The 24,220-nt window shown below is 42.1% G+C and overlaps 2 protein-coding genes across 3 annotated transcripts in view; one reads left to right on the top strand and one right to left on the bottom strand.

Moving 5' to 3' along the window:
* rgs3a (regulator of G protein signaling 3a) overlaps positions 1–8,248 on the top strand; it is a 47,891-nt gene extending 39,643 nt beyond the window's left edge. For both annotated transcript variants that reach the window (XM_056745979.1, XM_056745978.1), the window contains exons 4-7: positions 3,124–3,225; positions 4,592–4,653; positions 5,736–5,902; positions 6,855–8,248. In XM_056745979.1, coding sequence (XP_056601957.1) covers positions 3,124–3,225; positions 4,592–4,653; positions 5,736–5,902; positions 6,855–7,055 — 532 coding nt within the window. In that variant the 3' untranslated portion in view covers positions 7,056–8,248. The remainder of the gene's footprint in view (positions 1–3,123; positions 3,226–4,591; positions 4,654–5,735; positions 5,903–6,854) is intronic.
* A 4,876-nt stretch (positions 8,249–13,124) lies between these two features.
* LOC130419349 (uncharacterized) lies at positions 13,125–16,808 on the bottom strand. Its single transcript, XM_056746008.1, has one exon. The coding sequence runs from the start codon at positions 16,806–16,808 to the stop codon at positions 13,503–13,505; it is 3,306 nt and encodes a 1,101-aa protein (XP_056601986.1). The 3' UTR covers positions 13,125–13,502.
* Between the last annotated feature and the right edge of the window lie 7,412 nt (positions 16,809–24,220).

Genomic DNA, 24,220 nt, shown 5'->3' with positions numbered 1-24,220 from the left:
GGATTAGACTCAATAATGTAGGACGTGAATGCATCGGTTCATGAAACAGTTGTTGGATTGTTGGTTGAAAGGTGATCTGAGGGGCTGATAACATGAATAGCATTGTCAGTAAGAGCAGAGATGTGTACGTAAGTCTCTGCAGAGCTGCACAATTAATCGTATTTGCTTCTCACAATTAACTGAGCATAATCGCTGAGATAATAATGTTTTAAATGCAAGCACAAAACTCCAAAGAAGCTCAGAAACTCATCGCAGTTTATCTTTTAAACTGCCACTTTTCAGGAAATAAATCTGTGGTGGAGTGTTTAGATGATTGATTGTGTGCTTTGAAATAGTTCAATGGCGGCAGATCATCACATATTCATTGTCTGTAAAGTATAGATCTAATAAAAATACTGAAGTCCTGAACTGACAAAATAATCGTGATTATTAAAAGTAAGTAATATTTTGAGCAAAATAATCATGATTGTCATTTAACCCACGATCATGCAGCCCGAGCCTCTGGATGAGAATTTTATTTCATATATTGACATTAATAATCTGGTAGTATTGTAGAATATGTTCAGTAGCATGACTTTTCATCGCTCAGAATGAGAGTCAGACTGAAGCTCACAGTATAGTGAGGAATCTTAACACCGCTGCACGCATTCCCAAAGGAAATATGTTTCCTGTGCCACATACACACACATACACACACACCTAAACACACACACACACACACACACACACAGTGGTGTCAATCATGATGGTGTCCAGCAGGTGGAGACATTGACTAAATGTCTAAATTCAGATTTCAACTGTTCTGTGACATCTGTATGAGATCAGACTTGTGTGTCTGCAGAGCTGTTGTTAGATGTAGTTCTGTCAAGCACTCATAAACTGATGAGATTCTGTCCTCTGAAGATATCTTCATATTGCTCGTATTCACTGCTGTGTTTGTGTCAAGAGCTTTAAAATAAAACTGTGATGTTTTGTTCCTCTGCCTTGTGTGTTTTCATATGGCCTACTTTCAGACATTCTGTGTTATTTTATTCACAGATAACTTGAAATCCATCTGAAAGTGTGCGGTTTATCCTGTATTTGAGTGTCGTGTTGGAGTGAGTTTATCTCCAGCTTTCAGAAACTCTTATCTCAGCAGACCTCATGCAGGTTTCATTGCATTTTTCTCCAGCTGCCAAAGAATCCAATATAAGAGATGTTCATGTTAAAGCTCTTGGCAGATTTCATAGAGCTAAATATAAACCAGATGATGTTTCCCTTTCACAGCCTCAAAATAGTTTCAAAACACACAGAAGTAGATGCAGGCTAATACTAAATTTAAAACGCTTTATTTAATTACAAAATTGAAAAAGGTGTTTTTGGGTGTTAACATTTAGTCAAATAATTAATATTAATAAATAAACCTTAATATCTATTGAGTTTAAGATTTTGCTTTATATTCTGTGTGTAATGTGCTATAGGATTTTATATCCTTTTCATTTTTTTATATTATGGTTTGGTAAGTTTCTAAAACACACCATCTGACTAACATTTCATCATCATCATCATCACCATGAGGTTTTAATGCCACTCACATGAACGTGACACTATTCTGGGTCCGTGGTCACTTTTAAAACGCCGGTATGAAAGGAATGTTTTATTTTTGCTGATGTAGTCAGCGTTTGGTCAGTCTGGAGGCTGGTCTGCACGAGGAGGGGAATTCTGCCCTCAGGACAACATCGTCATAAATACTTCAGACTTCCTTTTCCTGTCCTGTCCCCGCTCGCCTGCGCTTTCCTGCACACTCGACAGATACTTAACAAAACCTCCTCTGATGATTAACCACAAAACTTCATTATGTCTGTTGAAATACACACAAGTGGCCTTGGACAATATGTGTGAAAGTTTTAACACAACATATAGTTTTAGTGCAACTCTTTAAGGAAATAAATAAACATATGTATATATTTATTTAAATATTTATTTATACATTATAAAATATTATAAATATTTATATATAAACATAAATTAAATATTTTAATAAATTTCTATAACAACTACTTAATAACAATTAACAATAATTTATGTTATCAAGCTCTTTTTTATACTTCATATTGGTAGAGTTATTATAGGTTTATTTTCGTTTTTAAAAAATAATAATTTGTGCTCTTTTTGAATTCTCATTTAGTTTAAGTGTTAAGTATAATAATATTTAGTCCGTTTTCACATTTACATTTAAATTAGAAGAAATTTAGTTTAGATTTGTTTTGTTAAGTCGTAATTGTAATTTAATATCATGTTTTTAGCAAAAACTGTTAATTTATATACAAAATCATTTTTAAATTAATGGGTAAAACCTGTTATTTAAACAGAAGTTGTGTTGACTACGGTATGTTTTTAAATGGTATATTCCTTCATGAATCACGCACTAAACGTGCACCACTGCTGGTCTAAGATCAGCCCATGGCCTTTTGGAAGGCTCGTTGAGAGAACAGGAAGATGGATTTATTTAGAAACGGTGGCCTGGGAGCGCCAAAAATGGGATCCAGTTTCTTTTTGTGGTGCGGTAATGAGTTTGCGCCTGCGGTACGAGAGGCCAAACGCAGCTGATGAGGGCAGATGAGCCGCAGTGGAAATTAGCGGGCGGAAATGGGTGCCGTGCGAGGTCTGATCTCCCAGAAAAGGCACGTGAGGTCAGGCGGAGCGAGGACGGGCGTCTGGAGACTCGGCGTGGATCTCCTGAGACGTGGTTCCGGGGGTGAAGGGTCAGATTTTGGGAGGCAGGAGATTTGGAGATGCAGCTGTACTCTCCGGCGGTCCCCCGGGCCCATCGGCCTTGGGTTAACGCCTCTGGGGCCCCTGGTGGCACCTGAAGAGAGGAGCGATGGTGTGGAGAATACCACATCCCTCCCTTCACTCATCCGCTAAGACGCCGGACCGGCAGGAGATAGGAGCGCATTTCTCTACGAGGAACTTCAAACATCGCCGCAGCTTGGATAACTTCTGATCGAGGAGGAAATGTACAGAATGTTGTTTGACTTTGTGGATGTGATTTGGATTTGTCACAGCGTTTGATTTGTGGGTTTGATTTGTGATGATCTTCAGCGGGACTCAGCTCTTTCTCTTGTGTGTTTCTCTGTCCAGGGCCAAAGACATGAAGAACCGGCTGGCATTCCTCAGGAGGAGGACTGAGTCTCCCGGAAGCAGCCCGTCCGGCAAACTCGACAAAACCATGAAGTCTGCCAAGTAAGTGTGTGTGCGCATTTGTGTTATGTCCGCCTGTTCCTGGGTCGTGATCCAGCTGGTGGCTCGATGCCTGTGTGTGGGATGAAACCGAGAGACGGACTGAGAAATACAAGAGAAGAAAACAAACATTTTTAGATGTGGAAATTGACACTAAAGTAAGAGACTCAGTCATCATTAATTCCCCCTCATGTGCTTGTAAATCTGTATGTGACACTAAAGAAGATATTTTGAGAAATGTCTCAGTGGTTTTGTGTTTAAATAATGAAAGTCAATGGAGAGCAGTGTTGGTTGATTATTAACATTCATCAAAATATCTTCTTTTGTGTTTTGAAGAAGAAAGAAACTCTTGTGACACAAGGATGAATAAATGATGAAGGAGTTCTTATTTTGGGCATAACTATCCCTTTAATTTGACTAAACCGAAATGAACTGGGTCTTTAGTCATATAGATCTGTCTATTTTAGAGGACAATATGCATTAAAGATTAGATTAAAAATATTTAAATCAAAGACATAAAATATTTCCCAGATGTTGTGACTGAGTTATTTAGCTTTTCGTCTGATTTAGTTTTATTAATATTTTAAATTTTTCTGTGTTAATTCTAGTTAAAATTTTAGCAATTTTGCCATATGTTTTTGTCACTTATGTTGCTATTCAAGATTAATTAATTTTATTTTAGTCCTTTAAATTAATTTCACTTTATTTTTGAGGCAACTTTAAGATTTATTTTAAGAATCATTTTAGGTCAGTATTTTATTATGATTTTAGTGAACAATAATGTTTTCAAACGTTTAATTTGAGCAAACTTGTTTTGCATTGTATTGTGATCATTGATGCTCAGATTGTCGTTTCACGTTTATTTAGCTATACAAACAACATATAATCAAAATGTGAGGCGTGTTTCGGTATTATGCATGTTTTTTTCTAAATGCATGCAAATGTGAGATGCGAGATATACTAATCAGATGTTAATCTCAAATAATACAGATTTTTATTTGATCAGCTTTCTCGACGTGTGTGCACAACAGTACCCATCTCTGTATTCATTTAACATTTAAATGACAACTAAACTTCTCTCATAAAATCTCTCATTAAAACATTAGTAAACCTGCAGATTTGAACTGTTGAGTTTGGAGAGAGAAGGTGAGGGTGGAGCCTACGTCTAGCACACCATCCTATTGGTGGAGCCCGACTCCGCCCCCTCCTCTGCACACACAGAGTATAAAAGAGGCGGTCCAACAGAGGCTTCCTCATTCACTCACACACACTCCAGAGCGAGAGAGAAGCTGACGGTGCGGATGGGTCACACAATGAGAAACCTGACAGACATGGGCTTGCTGAAAAACCGCTCTGCTTTCATTTGCAGGCCCACTCCCGAAGAAGCCATCAAGTGGGGCGAATCCTTAGACAAGCTTCTGATGCACAAATGTAAGATCTGTTTATTCTTCAAATGTGTCTTTGGGTTATCACAAAGTTTTTTGTTTTCGTAAATGTGATTGAATGTTAAGAGATGCGATTTTAATGACAGATTGGGATTGTATTGATTTGACCTGCTGGTGTTGGTCAGCGAATGAAAGCTCTGTGAGATGAAGTCAACCATGTGAAGAGAAAAGCCTCCTGGTGGTCACTCGTATATTCTGACTTTAAGCAGCTCAACTTTTAATCTGGTGACGTTGACGAGTGAGAAATCTGCATTTTCTTTTTGCTTGAAGTGATGTGTATGTTATCAGCAGTTTCTCATGGAAACGGAAAGGTGCGGAAGAGGCCACGCGTCCTTCCTTTTTATTTCTGGCTGCTTTTGTATCCAGATTAGTCATATAACGGCACAGTTCATCCAAAAGAGGAAATTCTGTCATCATGCATTTCTCCTTGTGCAGTTGTAAATCTGTGTGTAGCTTTCTTCCGTGAAACACAAAAGAAGATATTTAGAGAAATGTTTCAGGGGTTTGTGGGGTTCAGTGTTGTTTGACCGTCAACGTTCTTCAAAATATCTTCTTTTATGTTCCGCAGGAGAAAGAAACTCACAGAGGTTTAAAATGAATTGAGGATGAATAAAGCATAACAGAAGTCTCTTTTTTTAGGTGAACCGTCCCTTTAAGAAACTTTAATTGATATGTGCAGAACAGATGGCGATACAGATGACGTAAAGATGCAATGAATGAAAGTCAACACACGTTATGATTTTACTGCAGTGCATTAACCCATTTAACACACGCCGCAGATGCGCTAGAGGACGTCACGCGTACAGCTTTTGTGTTTCATCTCGAGTGGCTCCAGTGAATCAGGAAAACAATTATATTAGGAGATGCAGATTAGGGAAATAATTGTGGGCATGTAATGTTCATGGAGTCTCAGAAGACTGGAGCTAATGAGAGTTGTGATGTTAATGCGATGACTCAGGTTTGGCGCTCTTCTCTTCAGTGGAGGCTGCCGTCGCCATGGTTCCCTTTGTTTATCCCTCCAATAACATCTCCCCCTTCTCTGCCTCTTTTTACCCTCTCCTCCATCAGACGGGCTGGCCGCGTTCAGAGCTTTCCTGCGCACCGAGTTCAGCGAGGAGAATCTGGAATTCTGGCTGGCCTGCGAGGATTACAAGAAAGTTAAATCGCAGTCCAAGATGGCATCCAAAGCCAAGAAAATCTTTGCAGAATACATCGCCATCCAGTCATGTAAGGAGGTGAGCGTGTAACTGCATTGAGATATCTTAATGTCCCGCATACATATCCACATCCAACACATCAGAACCCAATATCACCAACATATTCATTTGTCAATGGGGCTTTAAACTTTGTTCAATAGTTTGGCATGAGACTCGCAGGGCTGGAAAGAGTCTTTGTGTGGAATGAGATTCGTAGGAAATGACATCATTCCTCACAAATGAATTCCTGCCGCTCCAGCACATGTGTTTTCAGGCTTTCTGTTTCAAACTTGGAAAGCAGCTTGGAAATCCAGAATGAGATGAGCAGCTCTTTCCAGCAGTCCAGCTCAAGTTTATTTCAGGCCGAGCTGTTTTTAGTTTGCTTTAGTCAGACTTTTGATTTGTGAGACAATTTGCAGCTTTTTCAGGCCAAGAAACAGAGAGAGAGAGAGAGAAAGAGAGAGACACAACTTTATTCTACCATTTTTATATTATTCAAAGATCTAAAACCATAAAGATGTACGTATATACCACAAAAATATAACAAACAAACAAAGAAAAACAGAGAGAGAGAGAGAGAGAGAGAGAGAGACTGTCATTTAAAGCAACCGACATGTTTTGTATTGTTTAGAAGCAAATCATTACAAAAATAGTTATTTTATTGTAGTGTTATCAATATTAATATTTTAAATATTTTGTGTTCATTTTTGGCTTCATTTTTAAATTATTATTGTCTTTATTTATTTATTTTTTAATATTTTTAATATTAATATTACTAGTTCAAGTTTTTCCAGTCATATTTAGGGCTATATTTCATTTAATCCCCTAACATGCGTTGCATTTACTTCAAACTTTGTTCGTTTGTTCATCCCCGCATCAAACCTCTCACAGTTTCCAGACTGACCCATCAAAAACACTGTATTTTAAAAACCGAAACACATAAAGATTGTGTGCCGTGATGTGTGATGTGGTTGTGTCGTGTGTCCTGCAGGTGAATCTGGATTCGTACACTCGAGAGCACACTAAAGAGAACCTGCAGAACATCGATCGCTCCTGTTTCGATCTGGCCCAGAGGAGGATATACGGCCTGATGGAGAAAGACTCGTACCCTCGCTTCATGCGCTCAGAACTCTACGTGGACTTAGTGAACCAAAAGAAGTCCAGCAGCATGTCGACATCCTCCTCCTCGTAAGATGATGGAGAGAGAGAGACAGTAGAAAGTAGCATGGGAAAGATTTCTTCACGTAGCGTCATGTCCTCATCACCCGCTCTGTCCATTGGCGAGTCAAGAGAGGGCGGTGTTTACAAACGCAGCGACCCGACGGGGGTTATTCTCATTCGCATCGCATTTATTTCCTCACGTACTGGAGAAAACGACACAAAGACAGTCGGGTACTGTTGTGCATCAAGCACCGTCGGTACGGCCAGCTTCACGGACGTATCGCAAACGTCTCATTTTTGCGGTGTTGGGCGTATGTACGGTGCGTGAGAAACGTCATCTCTCTTCATCCCGGCACAAGACATGAATAAACGCTGGAGAGGAACGGACCAAACCCACTGGGTCTGCACAGAGAAAACATGCTTGGCTGCGTTCTATATAGCCAATAGGCAACTCATCGTAGCTCCACTTTAAGATCGGATGAGACTGTATTCTCAGGACATTATGGCACTATGAAGCTTGTTTGTTTTTGCTTTCTTTTTCTTTTATACACATAAGATGTTGTTTTTATGGACTGACGCACTCCATTGATTCATAGGCCACGGGGTCAGTTAGGATCTGTCTCCAGATTTGTTGCTAAGACGTGCTTGACTTGTACAAAAATGTACTTATTTATTTAGAAATCTCACTTGTTGCTTTGTCCATTGCACTCGGCCTCCGCCCCCCGCCGTGCAGCTCCGCAGTCGTCCTGGTTTAAGTGCAATATGTTGAATTCTTTTTATTCCTCCGCTTATCTTACCGATAAGTTTTACCGGAAAGACGATGGATTGATCTCCACATTAATTTTATTGACTGTAAGAGTTACGGCTGACGTAAGAATGTGGGTCGAACGTAGACAAACCGTTTCCCTGGCAGCAGGCCGCCGGGTTAAAAGATGTATATATGATTCTTAAAAAAAAGCAAGAATAAAAAAGATAAAAACACTAGGTTTTGTGTAAATATGTGCACCTTGGAGCTATATAAGGATACGCATCGTTATAAAACAAATATCTGGATTAGCGGGGTCACCCTTCGCATCGGATGCACACTGCTTGTAAGGAGTTTTATGAGAAGTATTTGATCATTTTCACTGTATCTCCTAAGATAGCAAGTGCGACAGATGATAGAGATTTATAAAGCCAGTGTCATTGCAACCACAAATAAAACATTCGGCTGGTGAAATGATACTTCATTGCCTCTTGTGTTCATTTACATGTTTCATGTGACGTGTTTCTCCATCAAAGGAAGAATCACAAAAGATTTAATTTTCTCCTTTTTTCTATAAAGAATTGAGTTATAACTACTCCCAGACCAACAGACGACATCCAGACGACAACGTTCTCAAAGCGCTCCTCTTTACTCCAGGGGGTCCCAAGACCCCCCCTGTACTCGATCATTTTCATTGGCTCCTTCCAACTCACATAAACTTTATACCAAATTTCTACCAAGAAAAATATTGTAGCGCTTCACATTATCTGGAAAAAAGGGTTGTTCATGATAAAAGTGTTTAAATGTATTTTAGTGCTCATGTTTTCATTTAAAATGATTGGTCATCTTGAGTCCCTTTGGAAGTCAACTGGGACCCCCGTGGAGAGCCACTGCTTTACACGGATCTGCAGAATTGACTGATCACTTAGTTTTGGATGCCAGGACAGTAGTTGGCAATGTCAGTTTGTCAAGAAACTGTAAATCAACTCTTTATAGAAGTTTATTTTTATATAGCGTCTTTCCACAAGCTCAAGGTCGCTTTACAATGAGCACTTTCAAGCCAAAATACATTTTAAAACAAACACACAAATATACACGACAAGATGCAAGATTATTCATTTCAAACAAGTATGTTTTTAATTATGCTTTGAAGATGGAAGAAGAGTTATGGAGTGATATGGTTAAAGAATTCAATAATCTGGGGGCATTAACACTAAACGACATTCTTTGCTGGAGATGCGTTTATAAAATGGGATTCTTGAGTCGGCCATAGTTTGTATACATAAAGACACGTACACATGCTCATGACATCAGTTTTTTTTACATTTTTGGTAGTTTAAGCAGAGATGATAGCTGTAGTTAACTGCTTTTAAAACCTTGAACTTTCAAATCCGTTTTCAAACATTTGCATCTTTAGGCCCAATAATACCGTTGTCATGTGAAAGACGTGAAAGTCTTATTTTTTTCAAAAGTATTCAAGGCTAAAGAAATGAGTCATGGCCTAAAACTACAGATGTGTGTGGCGGGTCGGATGTGTTTCTGAATGACCACCGTTTCAGATTCTGGGAAGTCCATCTGGGTCAAACACTTTATCAATTTAAAGATTTTGTTGTCGCTTGTTTCTTGTAAGTCACTCCTAGGTTCTTTCAAACATTCCTCTCGGAAATATTTAATTTAATTAATTAATTTAATTTAGTCATTTGGCAGACGCTTTTATCCAAAGCGACTTACAGTGCACTTATTACAGGGACAATCCCCCTGGAGCAACATGGAGTAAAGTGTCTTGCTCAAGGACACACTGGTGGTGGCTGCTGGGATCGAACCAGCAACCTTTTGATTTACCAGTTCAGTGGTTTAACCCACTAGACCACCATCTCACATTTATAAAACTTGGAAGCAATCATCAGATATGTCAGAAGTGTTTGAAGACTGTGTTTCCAAGGAAAGAGCTCTGCGTGAGCTTTCATTTAAATCGTCGCCTCTCTTGAAATCTCAACACTGCAAATAGCAGCAATTGAGCTTGAGTTGCTAAGGAAACATCGCCTCCCCCTTCAGCCGAAGCTGGAGATCCTCCGTCGCTCTGCCAACCCGACGGGTCCAGAGCCCTTCATCAGGAGCTCCTCTCTGCGGCTGTGTCACGATCATCGGTCTGTCTGTCTGTGAGTCACACGGGCCGCCCAAACACACAGAAAGTGCCAAACGACACACGGCCCACCTTCATTTTCTCAATATTAGACACCGTGATGCTCTGGTGTGTTTCAGGGCATGGCTTTTTGGTTGCTAGGGTGTTCTGGTTGTTTTTGTGCCAACGGGGAACTTTGACTCACGCTCTCAATGCTGTTTCAGTAATTATACGTCTCAGTGAAAATTATAAAACTTTATTTTTACATTGTTTCACGAGTTCACCTACACAGATAACAGTGATATAGATAGGGATAATGATAAAGCTTGGTTATGCGTATTTGGCGTGCTGTCCGGGAAGCAGGCTCCGAGCTCGCCAGATCTATCCGAGCCCGAAACACTCTACCTTAGTACGGGTGAGTGCGCCGAGCTCGGAACCGGTCTGAGCCCAGAGCACACCCCCCGGGTTCCTGCAGGATAATGAGCTTGGCAGAGGAGCCGGGGTGGGGGAGGGGTGCTTAATCTTAGGAGAACGAGCAGGTAAGATGGTTTCCCTATTTATTAGCTAGCTCGCTAGGCTGATTGTGTATACGTTGTGATTGCTGATTACACACCAGCTGGCTGGTTATATGCTCCGGCTCCTCCCGAACTTTGTTAATTAAACATCATTTCACGAGTTCACCTACACAGATAACAGTGATATAGATAGGGATAATGATAAAGCTTGGTTATGCGTATTTGGCGTGCTGTCCGGGAAGCAGGCTCCGAGCTCGCCAGATCTATCCGAGCCCGAAACACTCTACCTTAGTACGGGTGAGTGCGCCGAGCTCGGAACCGGTCTGAGCCCAGAGCACACCCCCATAAAGCGAGAAAGTGGGACAGCCGCCGGAGTACGTATACCCCCCAACATGATGCCAAGCGCTGCGGAGGCGTGGCCTGTGTTAAGGTAGAGACGAGAGGATGAGGGCTCCTTGGGAGATGTTGTTCGTTATGGGACGAGAAAGGGGTAGGGGTTCCCCCGAGGATGGTTCAGACTGAGAAGATAAAAGAAGGTGGGTGCCCAATGCAGTGATGAGAAGTATGAATCTAGGAGGTGCTGGCAGTAGTGCTTGGAGAGATTGTAATATTAGGGTTTTCGGGAACTATCCAAATGAACGCTGCTTCATTGCTTCATGCCCCTGTTGTTAAGACTGATACTGGAAAGAGGCAACTGAAGGCGGGGGCCGGCTGTAGCAGAGCGCCTGATGGAGGCTCCTGCTGTGGTGATTGCTGCTGTGATGCTTGCTTCGTGGAAAGTTGTAGATGGCCGAAGGCGAGGCAGAAGCACTGGCCTCTGCGGAGGCGAATGCTGCGGCGACGCCGGCTTCGATGCCTCAGATGGAAGCTCTGGCCTCTGAGGGACGATCGCTGTGGTGACGATGGCTTTGACGTCTTCGATGGAAGCACTGGCCTCTGCGGAGGCGATCGCTGCGGCGACGCTGGCTTCTGCACATAAGATGGAAGCACTGGCCTCTGCGGAGGCGATCGCTGCGGCGACGCTGGCTTCTGCACTTAAAATGGAAGCACTGGCCTCTGCGGAGGCGATCGCTGTGGCGACGCTGGCTTCTGCACATAAGATGGAAGCACTGGCCTCTGCGGAGGCGATCGCTGCGGCGACGCTGGCTTCTGCGCATTAGATGGAAGCACTGGCCTCTGCGGAGGCGATCGCTGCGGCGACGCTGGCTTCTGCACATAAGATGGAAGCACTGGCCTCTGCGGAGGCGATCGCAGCGGCGACGCTGGCTTCTGCACATTGGATGGAAGCTCTGGCCTCTGCGGAGGCGATCGCTGCGGCGACGCTGGCTTCTGCGCATTAGATGGAAGCACTGGCCTCTGCGGAGGCGATCGCAGCGGCGACGCTGGCTTCTGGGCATTGGATGGAAGCTCTGGCCTCTGCGGAGGCGATCGCTGCGGCGACGCTGGCTTCTGCGCATTAGATGGAAGCACTGGCCTCTGCGGAGGCGATCGCAGCGGCGACGCTGGCTTCTGCGCATTGGATGGAAGCTCTGGCCTCTGCGGAGGCGATCGCTGCGGCGACGCTGGCTTCTGCGCATTAGATGGAAGCACTGGCCTCTGCGGAGGCGATCGCAGCGGCGACGCTGGCTTCTGCGCATTAGATGGAAGCTCTGGCCTCTGCGGAGGCGGTCACTGCGGTGATGCTGGCTTCTGTGCCTTAGATGGAAGCACAGGCCTCTGCGGAGGCGATCGCTGCTGCGACGCTGGCTTTGGCACTGTGATGGAACTACTGACCTCTGTGGAGGTGGTCACTGCTGCGACGCTGGCTTCAGCCCTTGTGACGGAAGCATAGGCTTCTGTGGATGATTCTTAGTTGCCGCACTTGGCTCCATGCTTGAAATGGGAAAGCTGGCCTTGGCTGAGGCTGTTGCTGTGGCAACGCTGGCTTCTTTGCTTGAAACGTAGTGTTGGTCTCTGCCAGGGTAGTCGCTGCTGCGATGTTGACTCCTGCTGTTAAAACTGCTGCTGCAGAGCCTGAGACTTGAGCACTGGCCCCTGAGCCGGCTGAATCGGCGGTGAGATCTCCTGTAAGTGAGATTTCGGCTGGCATGGAGGATGTTCGAACTCATGCGTGTGAAGTATGAATTCTCTAGATGATCTTGGAAATGAGGGTTCGATGAGCTTCCCTGATGATAGAGCGATCGGACCTGATGTAGCTCTTAAAAGCTTCCGATGTCCAGCGCCCTAGTGCTTGGATTTGAGAGTGCGAGAGGCCTTTTTGGGCTGCTGTGGTTGCTGCGCCTATGCGGAAGGAGTGGCCGGAAAAGTGGTCTGCAGGGATACCGGATAGGAGCAGGACAGCTTTGAGGTGCTTTTGGAACCAAAAGCGTGTAGCTGGGCGGTTAGACTCGTCGACGAATAGAGGATCCGATGTGGTTGTGGTCTGGGATTTCCTGAAGTGGAGGTAGGCTAGGAGGGTCTGATAAGGTTGAATTGGTGAGTGGAGATTGAATATGTAAATGAAATGTCCTCTCCTGGTTTGGTCCGTCTTGCTCTGTTTAATGGAAAATGACATAGTCTCTGAATCGACTACTGACAGGTCGGATACCGTTGGATGGGTTAGGGGGTTGAAAATGGATGTTGTGGAAATTTCTGAACATCTTAGAAATCCAAAGAATGCTAGTATAAACGTGGTGTCGAGTGTGCGATCGACGTGTTTGGAGTGGTATCCTTTACGAAGGGTGGAAATGCATCTGGTCAATATATCCAGGGTTATGGGTTGCCTTGCATCCTGGCGAGCAGGCTGGGTACGTTGAATGCCCTTGATAAGCATAGATGTTTGGGAGCTGGCTATGGCTGCGGAAGGAGAATTGAATATGAGTTTGTGGAAGAACTGGACTCCACTCATGTAGCCTTTAATTGAGCTGGCCTGGAGGTTTTTTGAAGAGTTTAGGAAGGAGATGAAGGAGGTGATGGTGATGACAGAAAAATCGGGAAAGGGAATGTTGAATGCCAGGTGAAAAGACTTGAAGCTTTTCCATGCAGTTAGATAAGATTGGAGGGTCCTGAGGGAGACGGCTTGGATGATGGAGTTTAGAGAGGCATCGATGAGGGTTTTTAGGGGGTGGTTAACTGGAATATCAGCTCCGAATAGGGAGGTACCGGTGTTGGCAAAGGATCTGCTTCGGGTGCCAGCAGCCTGAACTTCTGGAAGGCAAAACGAGAAAGGGCGTCAGCAATCTGATTTTTTGATCCGGGAATGTGTTTGGCAGTTAGAATGAATTGGTCACAGGCTGAGATCCAGATGAGGCGTCTGAGGAACGGCATTATGGCGGGGGAGTGGGAGCGGCCTTTGTTAATACAATGAACAGTTGCCTCGTTGTCACAGTGCACGATTATGCTGGAAGCTGACCACTCTTTTCCCCATAGGGATGCTGCGACGACCAGTGGATATAGCTCAAAGAGAGCTGAGGATGCTAAAGCATAAGGGATCTCTAAAACCTGGGGGGGCCAGGTGGACGCGAACCAACGGCCTTGGTAAAAGCCTCCGAAACCGACGGAAGGGGCGGCGTCTGTGAATAGGCGAATATCGACGGGGGAAGAGGCCATGTCACTGTAGAAAAATGACAAGCCGTTCCATTGTCTGAGGAATTTTATCCATAGGCTCAGCTCGTCGAGGCAGGAGCTGGATATGGATAACGAGTCCTCTAAAGCGTGTGCGGATGACGCGAGAGAGAGGAGGTGTGAAACGAACGGGCGACCTTGCGGGATTATTCTCATCGCGAAATTTAGATGGCCGAGAACAGACAGAAGCTCGCGTTTTGAGCAGCGGGGATTTGATAATAGGGAGGACGCGATCAAGATCGTTCTATCGATTTTCTCTTTCGGCAGAGAAGCCTGGAATTTAAGCGAGTCTAATTTAATTCCGAGAAATTCGATGGACGTGCTGGGACCTGAAGTTTTGTCTGGGGCGAGGGGAACGCCGAGATTTTTGAAAACCTGTTGGACTTTTGCTAGATGTGCAGCCGGAAACGAGTCGGGAGACGAGATGATTAAAAAGTCATCCAGTAGGTGGATAAGGTAGGGAATTGCATAATTGTTAGAGAGAATCCAGCAAATTGCCTCCGACAACATGTCGAAAATTTTTGGGCTGCTTCTGCAGCCAAAGGTGAGACGGACAGAAAAGTAAAATTTATTGCGCCATCGAATGCCGAAAAGGTGCCAGAAGTCTGGGTGGATTGGCATGACTTTAAATGCTGATGTGATGTCGACTTTTGCTAGCCAAGCGCCACGACCGGCATGTTTTATTAAAGTGATGGCTTGATCGATGTTATGATAGTGCAGGGAAAATTCCTCGATCGGAATGAGGCTATTAATGCTAGGGAAGGTAGAGCCGTGTGGTGACGAGAGATCGAAAATGAGGCGCTTTTTTCCAGAGAATTTACGAGTCGCTATGCCAATGGGGCTGATCCGAAATGCAGGAAAAGGGGGAGCGTCGAAGGGGCCAATAATGAAATTAGCGTCGATCTCCTTTTTAATGAGGAAATCGACTGACTCTGGTTCGGCGAGCGCAGACTGGAGGTTGGGGCATATTAAGCTGTGTGACGGAAGACTGACGACGCCGGGGTTGAAACCGTTCGAGAGACCGGTCAGAAGATAGTCAGTGAATTGAAAGTCGGGGTGCAAGGACAATTCTGAAGACAAACAAGAAATGTTCACGGGAGTCGAAAGGTAATTTTTTAGTTTTTTATTCTGCGTTTGAGACAATGGGCACACGATTCGTGCGTGTGCTCCGCTACAAAATGAGCACACATGCAGGAAGCGACAACGCTGCCTGACGCATCTTCCGGCGTTGAAATTCCTACAAGCCTCCAAATTGCCAGGTTGCCCTTGGGTTTGGTGAAATGGGCGGGTTGGCAGGCGCGGAACAGAGCAGGTAGACTGGGGAGGCGAAGCTGAGCGTGGGGGAAGAGAGGGAGTGACTAGGGGACAATCTAATGTGGTATGCGCAACTGAGCGACACACCGCGCATGTAATATTGCGGACGCCCAGAAAAACCCTGTTATGCAGCTCAGTGTCCAATGCTCCCCAGTAGGGGCACTGGTTCCACTGAGCTATACGAATTGCACATTTGGCGGAGAAAAGTCTGTGATACGTGTAAAAATGCGCGCCCCCATAGGAGAGAGCGAGCTCTGCCACGATAGCGAGATAATCGCCCAGCTCGCGTCTCCTATGAGGGAACGCAGTGCAGATCACGTCAGTGTAGCGGGAAAAAGCAACGATGAATTCGGGGAAAGAAAGCGTGCGGGTGTGGTTGGGTGACTGATTTTTAAGCGTGAGCGACAGATCGCCGTAAGTGATCTGTCGCTCGTTTGACGGAGGTGATAAAGGTGAGAGGAGTAAATAAAGATCTGTGTCCGCACCTGCCAAGATCTGTGACCTGATGTTGCCTGGGACGGGGGGCGGTTCCAACGCTGGTGCGTTGATTGGCACTGGCATTGCTGTCGCTGTGGCCAATGTGAAGCCTGATCTGCTCTGCCGGAGAGATAAAAGGGAGGGGATTGCAGCCGCCTGAGCGGCTAGCGGAGCCATGCTCGCGCTAGCGGCGGCTTCTAAGGGGGCGGTGAAATGGCTGATGACCGGCACCTGCATCGCTAGCTGAGGCAGCCTCGCGCTAGTGGTCGATGGGGGTGCCGTGGGCCAAGAGCCAGGGGCAGGGAATGGGTGGGATAGCACTGGAGCTCCGAGTGCTGGTGAGCCGACGTTTCTTGGGCGGCCCGCAGTGTTTACTGCTGGCGTGGTGTTGGCTGGAGGTTGGAGCTGGCCTACTGCGAGAGGGACTAGTTGCTGGAAAACTTCGACCGGACGGTTTGAGGCGTCCGGGAGATCCGTGGCGGTACCTGCGCTCGCGGAGGGCCTGCTGTGCCGGGTTGCCGGCGGACGGCCACGACGGGCCGCATTGGTGGATTGCCCGGGCCGGGAATAGGGGGAACCACGAGCCGTGCCCGGCTTGTCAGTGCTCCTTTGCGGAGCTGACTTTGGTGGGGCGGTGTCGGCCAGGGAAGAAGCGTAGAGGCAGTAAAGCTCCGCCTTGGTCATCCGCCTATGGAACTCGATGTCCGCGTTGGATAGAGCCAATCGTAGGCCCTGGACAGTCCATTTATGGATGGCGGGGATCGTGTTGTGCGTGGAGGTGTAAGAAGAAGCCGGTGAAGGCGGCGGACGTCTCTCTGGCACAAGTGATGGAGTGTCCCCTCTGATTTTGGCCTTGCGAGGTGCGGAACGTCGAAGCTGGCGGCCACGTGATGAAGCCGGGGAATCAGCTACCGAATCCGACCCTGAGCTGGAACAATGGGACGCGCTCGTTGGCGCTGAAGGATTGCGGTCTGTGGATGCGTCGTTAATGACGGGGGTCTCGGACATAGCGTCTAACGTAGGAGTTGGTGCTTAATCTTAGGAGAACGAGCAGGTAAGATGGTTTCCCTATTTATTAGCTAGCTCGCTAGGCTGATTGTGTATACGTTGTGATTGCTGATTACACACCAGCTGGCTGGTTATATGCTCCGGCTCCTCCCGAACTTTGTTAATTAAACATCATTAGTCGAACATTTAAAACTTTCAGAAATACAATTTTAAGAGTTGAGTAATGGGAGTGTTAGAGAAACGTTCTCGGGACATGTTTTTGCTAGCTGTGTTGCAATGCTGCCACAATTTTTGTACAATAAGACTTTTATACTGAGTTAGCAGTCCAGGAAAACCCATCATTTTTCTTAGTTTGTCAATCAATTGCTTTGGATGTTGATAATTTTTTTCTTTTCAAAGAAATCTCTCTTTCAGGTCTGCACTGGATCTGTCCAAATGTCCAGACGTGTGCTCATGTTAACTTAAAGGAGTCGTTCACTTCATGATAATTTCCTCACCCCCATGTCATCCAAGACGTTTATGTATTTGTTTCTTGAGTCGAAAAAGAAAAGAAATGAAGGTTTTTGATGAAAACATTCCAGGATTTTTATCCGTGTACTGTAGTGGACTTCAATGGACTCCAAATGTTCAGAGTGTATTACATGAAGTCATGAACACGCATCGCAGAACAGAGCAAGGCGAATATTTGTGTTTATAAAGCTTTTTTTTTTTTTAAATGACCGATCGTTTCGTTAGATAAGACCTTTATTCATGGTCTAGTATGGTTTAAAGTCCTTTGAAGCTGCACTGAAACTGTAACTTTGACCTTCAAACGTTTGGAGTCCATTGAAGTCATTATATGGAGAAAAATCCTGGAATGTTTTCATCAAAAACCTTTATTTCTTTTCCAGTAAAGAAACAAATACATAAACATTTTGGAAGACAACAGGGGTGAGTAAATCATCATGAAAAACTATTCTGAAGGTGAACTACTCCTTTAGTGAGTAAGAGTGCTCGACCGTCTCATGTCCAAAAAGTAGAAAGATTTTTGAGAGAAAACACTTTACATTAAGGTTCCCTTATGAAGCATTTATAAATGTGTTCATTAACAAAAAATAAGTCGTTTACAAATGCATTTTAAAACAGTTATAAAAGCGTGAATAAAAAGAGGGATTCTATCAAAATACCTGCCAAACAGTGAGCAGGAAATATAACACAACACTCTTCAGTCTCCCGTCTGACAGCCTATTTTGCAAACAACATTAAGATAATAAAGAAACTGCTTTCGAGTCAAATAAATAATGAATAAATACATTTCTTAGGCAGTTATAACATGTGAGGTACAATTTGGCAGGTATTCGTTAGAATCCCTCTTTTTATTCATACTTTTATAACTGCTTTATAATGCATTTGTAAATGACTTCTTAATCATAAATGAACACATTTATAAATGCTTTACACAGGGAACAGTAATGTTCAGTGTATCCAATCTTTTTATCAGTGAACTGACACACATTACTATTTCTGGAAAAATGTAATAGTAAATTATTGATCAAATACACTGAATAATGTAAACAGAGACCCGCAGGCCACAACTCATCTGAACTTTGATGTTTTGTTTTTAGGTCACAGACAGAATGATGGTGTACTGAGATGTTAAACAGAAGATCTAGCGTCCGGCCCGTTCACCAGCTGTGCTGTCTGATCTCTCCTCAAGCGTTATATCAGCCGCGGGTGAATAATGTGTAAACCGCACATGAGCAGAATGACTTTACTGCTAGACACTAAAAGAACACTTCTGCACTTCATACTTCTATTGATAACAAACATGAATGATTATATATTTATTGGTAAAGGCCTTGTGGACAGTGCTCCAACACATCACACGATGTTATTATTATTATTATCTTTTTTAAATATATAAGCCATTTAATACAATGTACTCTATAGTGTAGGGATCCTTGGACCCCCCGGGGGTCTTCAGAACAGCTCAGAGAAATAAACAACATTCTCAAGTCTACTGAACATTATTACTGTTAATGAAAATCCCTACAGGACAAATAGATTTGAATGGAAAATGTTTTTGTTCAGATTCATACATCCAACATTACACTTTTTTCAGCCAATTATATGTTTTGTCTTTATAATACATATAATATAAAAAATGTCTTTGTAATATCACACTTATTATTTAACTAACACAGCTTAAATGTTTTTTTAGACAAAAAATATACGGATGTAGAGAAAGATGGATGTGTAATTTACGAAGGGGGTCCTCACATATGGGGGTCCCTGGCATGTTAAAGTTTGAAAACCCCTGCTGAAGTGTATGAACTGTATGGTATTTTACAGTAGTTGACATGTTTTGTCCATCCCAAAAACATTCAATTTAAACTTAACAAAACATCAAGTTATACATTTACAAGTCCCTTAAATTCTATTTTAACAGACCACCGAGTATATTTACATATTCATTTATAATCATAAGAAGGATTGGAAATACATTTTAAATATAATACTCGTGATGACTGTAAAGAATCAAGCTGGAGTTCATTGTGCAGTCAATGGAAGTTAGTAAGACGGGACATTTGTCATGTTTAATACGGCCTATAATTAACTTTATTAGTCTGGCCACATATGTTCAGGGAGGATCTGAATATGGCCTCAATTGTGTTCTTGTAAAGAATTTACAAAGAAATGAATCTTACTCGTCCCTTCAGACTGTATTTACACTGCAGTTTTTCCCTCTCAAGGGCAATTTTTATCTTAAAATGAAACAACCGACATTCACACACACGGTTAATGAGAACACAGAATGTCATTGGAATGTGAACTAGATTTAGTTCTGTGATAAAAAGTTGCTGTTGTTGAGTTATCTGATCTCACATGAACTTGAAGGTTTCCTGTAAAATTACTTTTACATACGCTAATTTATTTTAACTTGTGTATCATCATTTAAATGAGCATTTTTCATTCTAAAGTATAAAAGATAAATCATTTAATAATAATAATAATAAATAAACGGTGTCTTTAAAGTTTGTAAATCTGGCGTGTTTTTAGCAGAATCTATTTTTGAATAAAAAATCAAATTTAGGAACGGGTGCTTGCGTCACGAGGAAGCTGTAATAGAGACTGTCTTCATTAAACCATATTTGACTTCACTTAATTCCATTAACCAGCCAGATGACATCAGCGTGAGTCATCGACTGCAAACTCAACACTTTGTAAAGAAAGCATATAGACAGAAATATCCCGTGTAAGGCACATGTCAACATCTGCAATAAACAAAACAAAGTGTTTAAAGACTGCGCATTGGAAAAACTTGGCAGATTATAAAATAAAATATTTAACATCTAAGAAATCCACATTTGTACTGTCTGTACGTCATACAATCTTCTGTTTAAATACTGGATTCTGATTGGCTGGAAGGTGTGCATTACAACCGTTTAATGCACAGCTAGTTCCAGTCAGGCTAGCCGTGCATTAATGGGCTTTAATGCACAATGTGTAGGCGAAGAACCACCCGACGCGAAGTGGAGTTGCCTCGGCTAGCTGTGGATTATGATTGGAGCTACCTGTGCTTTAATGGCTTTTAATGCACACCTTCCAGCCAATCAGAATCCTGTATTCAAACAGACCATTGTATAAAGAATTTGAATGCACTTCGCGTCTGGTGGTTCTTGGCCTCCACGTCGTGCTTTAAAATCATCTAACGCATGGCTAGCCGTGGATTAGTCCTTACGTATTTAATTTATGGGCATTCATACAAAAACATATTTACAGGGAAGCATGGTTTGTCTCAATAAAAACTACTTTTTAAGATCTGGATTAAATTTAGAGATGATCTTTTTATATCCTCATCTGTAAAAACATCACAGTTGTGTTGTGTTTTGTCTTTCATGTCATATTCATCGGTTTGTGCTTCTTTTTCTCCGTGCTGTGTGTCTTTTAATTGGTCAAGATGATTAATATTCTGTTATTCATTAGTTAATTTGCATGAGTTATTTGCCTTTTTGTTGATCAGTCCTAATATCTTTCCATGTATAGCCTCATGTTTCTTGCATACTCAAAAAAATCCTTCTCTACTTGTTTAATATAAGTGTTTTAACTATTTTCCATACACATAAATGAAATGAATTGGAGTGTAAATGAAAACTCATGTCTATCATGTCAGATGTTTCTCCTGAGAAAAAGAGTCAGAAATGTGTCTGTCATGAGAGTTTGAGAAGAGATGTCAACGATGTGTCAAACTGAGCTCAGATTCGTCAAGTCTTGAATCAAAAGTCAATACTATGAAGATCCTCAAACATATTTCATCCAATTTACCCCAATCCACATTATTTCACCTCCACAATCTACATTCATTTACACCTCCAGACTCTTCATGTGTTTACACAATCACACTCTCATTTCACTCTCTTTTTTATTTTAGTAGAAATATATAAGCTACGAACATCTGAGTTATAATATTGTCCTCTGGTTTTTTTCTAGAATCTATGATTGGTGAAATGGGTTTGAGGAAGCAGGAGGGGTTGTGGGTGTTATATTGCTGAAAATAAGAGGACATTTCCAACCGGTTGATGTGGGATGTTTCATTTAGTTTTAGACTATAGGAGGATGTTTTTATAACACAATGACTTCATACACACTCAGTACTGTATATGTGTGACTCAAGAGCTGAAGATGTTATGATGGATCTTAGCAACTAACTTCACAAACATTGTATTCTGAGTTACTTTATGGGCTTAGATGGTCTCATGCGTCATAGAAAATGAGTATGAGCATCATGATGTCATTTTATGCCACTTTCCATGAGTCACTATTGCGGATCTGTTCATCATACTGAATATGGAGCAGGAATCGCCTGCAGGAGAGCCCGAGGGTAGAATGTTGTCTTTAACACATACACACGAAAAAATACTATAGTAAACTACAGGGTAAACTGCACTATACTATAGGCTTAACTGTAGTAAACAGATGGACTGTTCAGTATTGTAGTGTGGTAAGGTTCAAAAATACTATAGTCTCTAGAAATGATACTACAGTTATCTGTAGATAGTACAATAGGACTAGTTTGTTCTGTATCACAGCGAGGACTTTTCTATTGACGTCTTTATCTTTAAACTGATATTTTTTTCTCCTCCAGATCTGACACTTACCAAATGCATTTTAGATTATTTATCGTGGTTATTAAAATGGTTCTTAACTAATGGACAGTGTTGGGTAAGATACTATGAAAAAGTGATTCATTACTAGTTATTAATGACATATTCAATAGTGTCATTTGATTACTGTACAAATAACTCTCTCCAAAAATTATTTAATTACTGATTACTAATGACTTTTTATATGCCATTACCACCTTAATTAGTTCAGTGATTCAAGGATAGACATGAAACGACTCTTTTCATTCATTCAAATAAATAATATAAAACTGCATCTGCCGTATTATTAACTGACCAGAGTATTACAAATATGAGAATTGTACATTAAAGCATGGATTTGCATACACATATATTACACAAAGTATTTAGTTTAATTACATCAAAAGTAACTAATTCAATTAAAGAAAAAATAAGAGTAATCCCTTACTTTACTTTTTCAAGGGAAAAGTAATTAAATGACAGTAATTAATTACTTAGTAAGTTACACCTAACACTGGGTAATATTCATATTGTGCTGCTGACCTCAGAGATCACATGGACAGATACTCCTGCCACACTTTGTTATTATATTTGGGAACTGCTTCTACACATTGATTTGATAATGCTGTATCGATTGTTCATGGTAATGTCTAACCTCAGTGGTACTTTGCAGGTCCTGCTCCATGTCTCCTCCCAATGTCTTCTTGTCTACTTGACACTGTACTATGTCATTAATTTAGTACAGTGTAAAGTATAACTTAAAAAAAGGATTGTATTGCAATAATGCATTAAACATTTCTTGATCATTGCATTCATTAACTCTGTACAGGACATTTCTGTAAAGCTGCAGATTCCTCACAGATTTTCCCCAGTTCACTCCATGTTGTTACGTTTTGACAGAAAAAACACAACGCAGGCATTTTAAAAGCTGTTGTACATGTGCAGGTTTAAATATAGCCTAGCTCTTTGGCATAAAACTAAAGACGCTGCCCACAAACACAAAACATCTGCTCGTGATAAACCAATCCGGTTCTGGAGAATACACTACCAGATGTGCTCAAAATCATCTGAAGTTTATCCTCTTCTCCTGCAACCCAGAGACTCTTTAAGCTGTCAGCGTGAGACTTATACATGAAACCTTGTGTTCACTGCCAATAAGCATTTAGTGCAAATGGGCTAAAAGATTTTCATTTCCAGTGAGCAGAAATAGTCGGATGACATTCATCACAAACAGTCTCCATGGTTCATGTGATGGGGTAAATTGAAAAAAAAAAACAATTGATATTAAGCTGAATTCAATAGACATCTGCAGAAATGACTGATGCGTGCTGTTGACATCAATTGTAATATTTGGTTATATATCAGGACAAAAGTCACAGAAACAAAAAACATTTCACTGTTTTCAACCGGTGTCATATTTTCCCCACTATTTTGACATCTATATACCCTCAACTGTGTGCAGGGAACTAGGGCACTCACTGGAGAACTGAGACTTAACAGACGATTCATGTCAGCTCTTTGACACATTCAGATCCTTATATACTTGATCTTTGATAGTTTGTACAATGTACAATGATCTACAACAATCTATAGTGATCCATAGTGATCTACAATGATCCATAGTGATCTACAATGATCGTCAGTGATCTATAATAATCCATAATGATATATAGTGATCCATAGTGATCTACAATGATCCATAGGGATCTACAGTTATCTAAAGTGATCCATAGTGATCTACAATGAGCCATAGTGATCTACAGTTATCTAATGTGATCCATAGTGATCTATAGAGATTCTTTCAGTGATCTATGGTGATCCATAGTGATCTACAATCATCCATAGTGATCTTCATTGATCTACAGTATAGTATTCTATAGTGATCTATAGTGATCTACTGTGATCCATAGTGATCTACAGTGATCCATGGTGATCCATAGTGATCTTCATTGATCTACAGTATAGTATTCTATAGTGATCTATAGTGATCTACAGTGATCCATAGTGATCTACAGTGATCCATGGTGATCCATAGTGATCTTCATTGATCTACAGTATAGTATTCTATAGTGATCTATAGTGATCTACAGTGATCCATAGTGATCTACAGTGATCCATGGTGATCCATAGTGATCTTCATTGATCTACAGTATAGTATTCTATAGTGATCTATAGTGATCTACAGTGATCCATAGTGATCTACAGTGATCCATGGTGATCCATAGTGATCTTCATTGATCTACAGTATATTATTCTATAGTGATCTATAGTGATCTACTGTGATCCATA

This window comes from Triplophysa dalaica, chromosome 4 (assembly GCF_015846415.1).
Source record: "Triplophysa dalaica isolate WHDGS20190420 chromosome 4, ASM1584641v1, whole genome shotgun sequence".
Lineage (NCBI taxonomy): Eukaryota > Metazoa > Chordata > Actinopteri > Cypriniformes > Nemacheilidae > Triplophysa > Triplophysa dalaica.
Note: the sequence above shows the minus strand (reverse complement) of the source record. Positions and strands in the feature narration are given on the sequence as shown.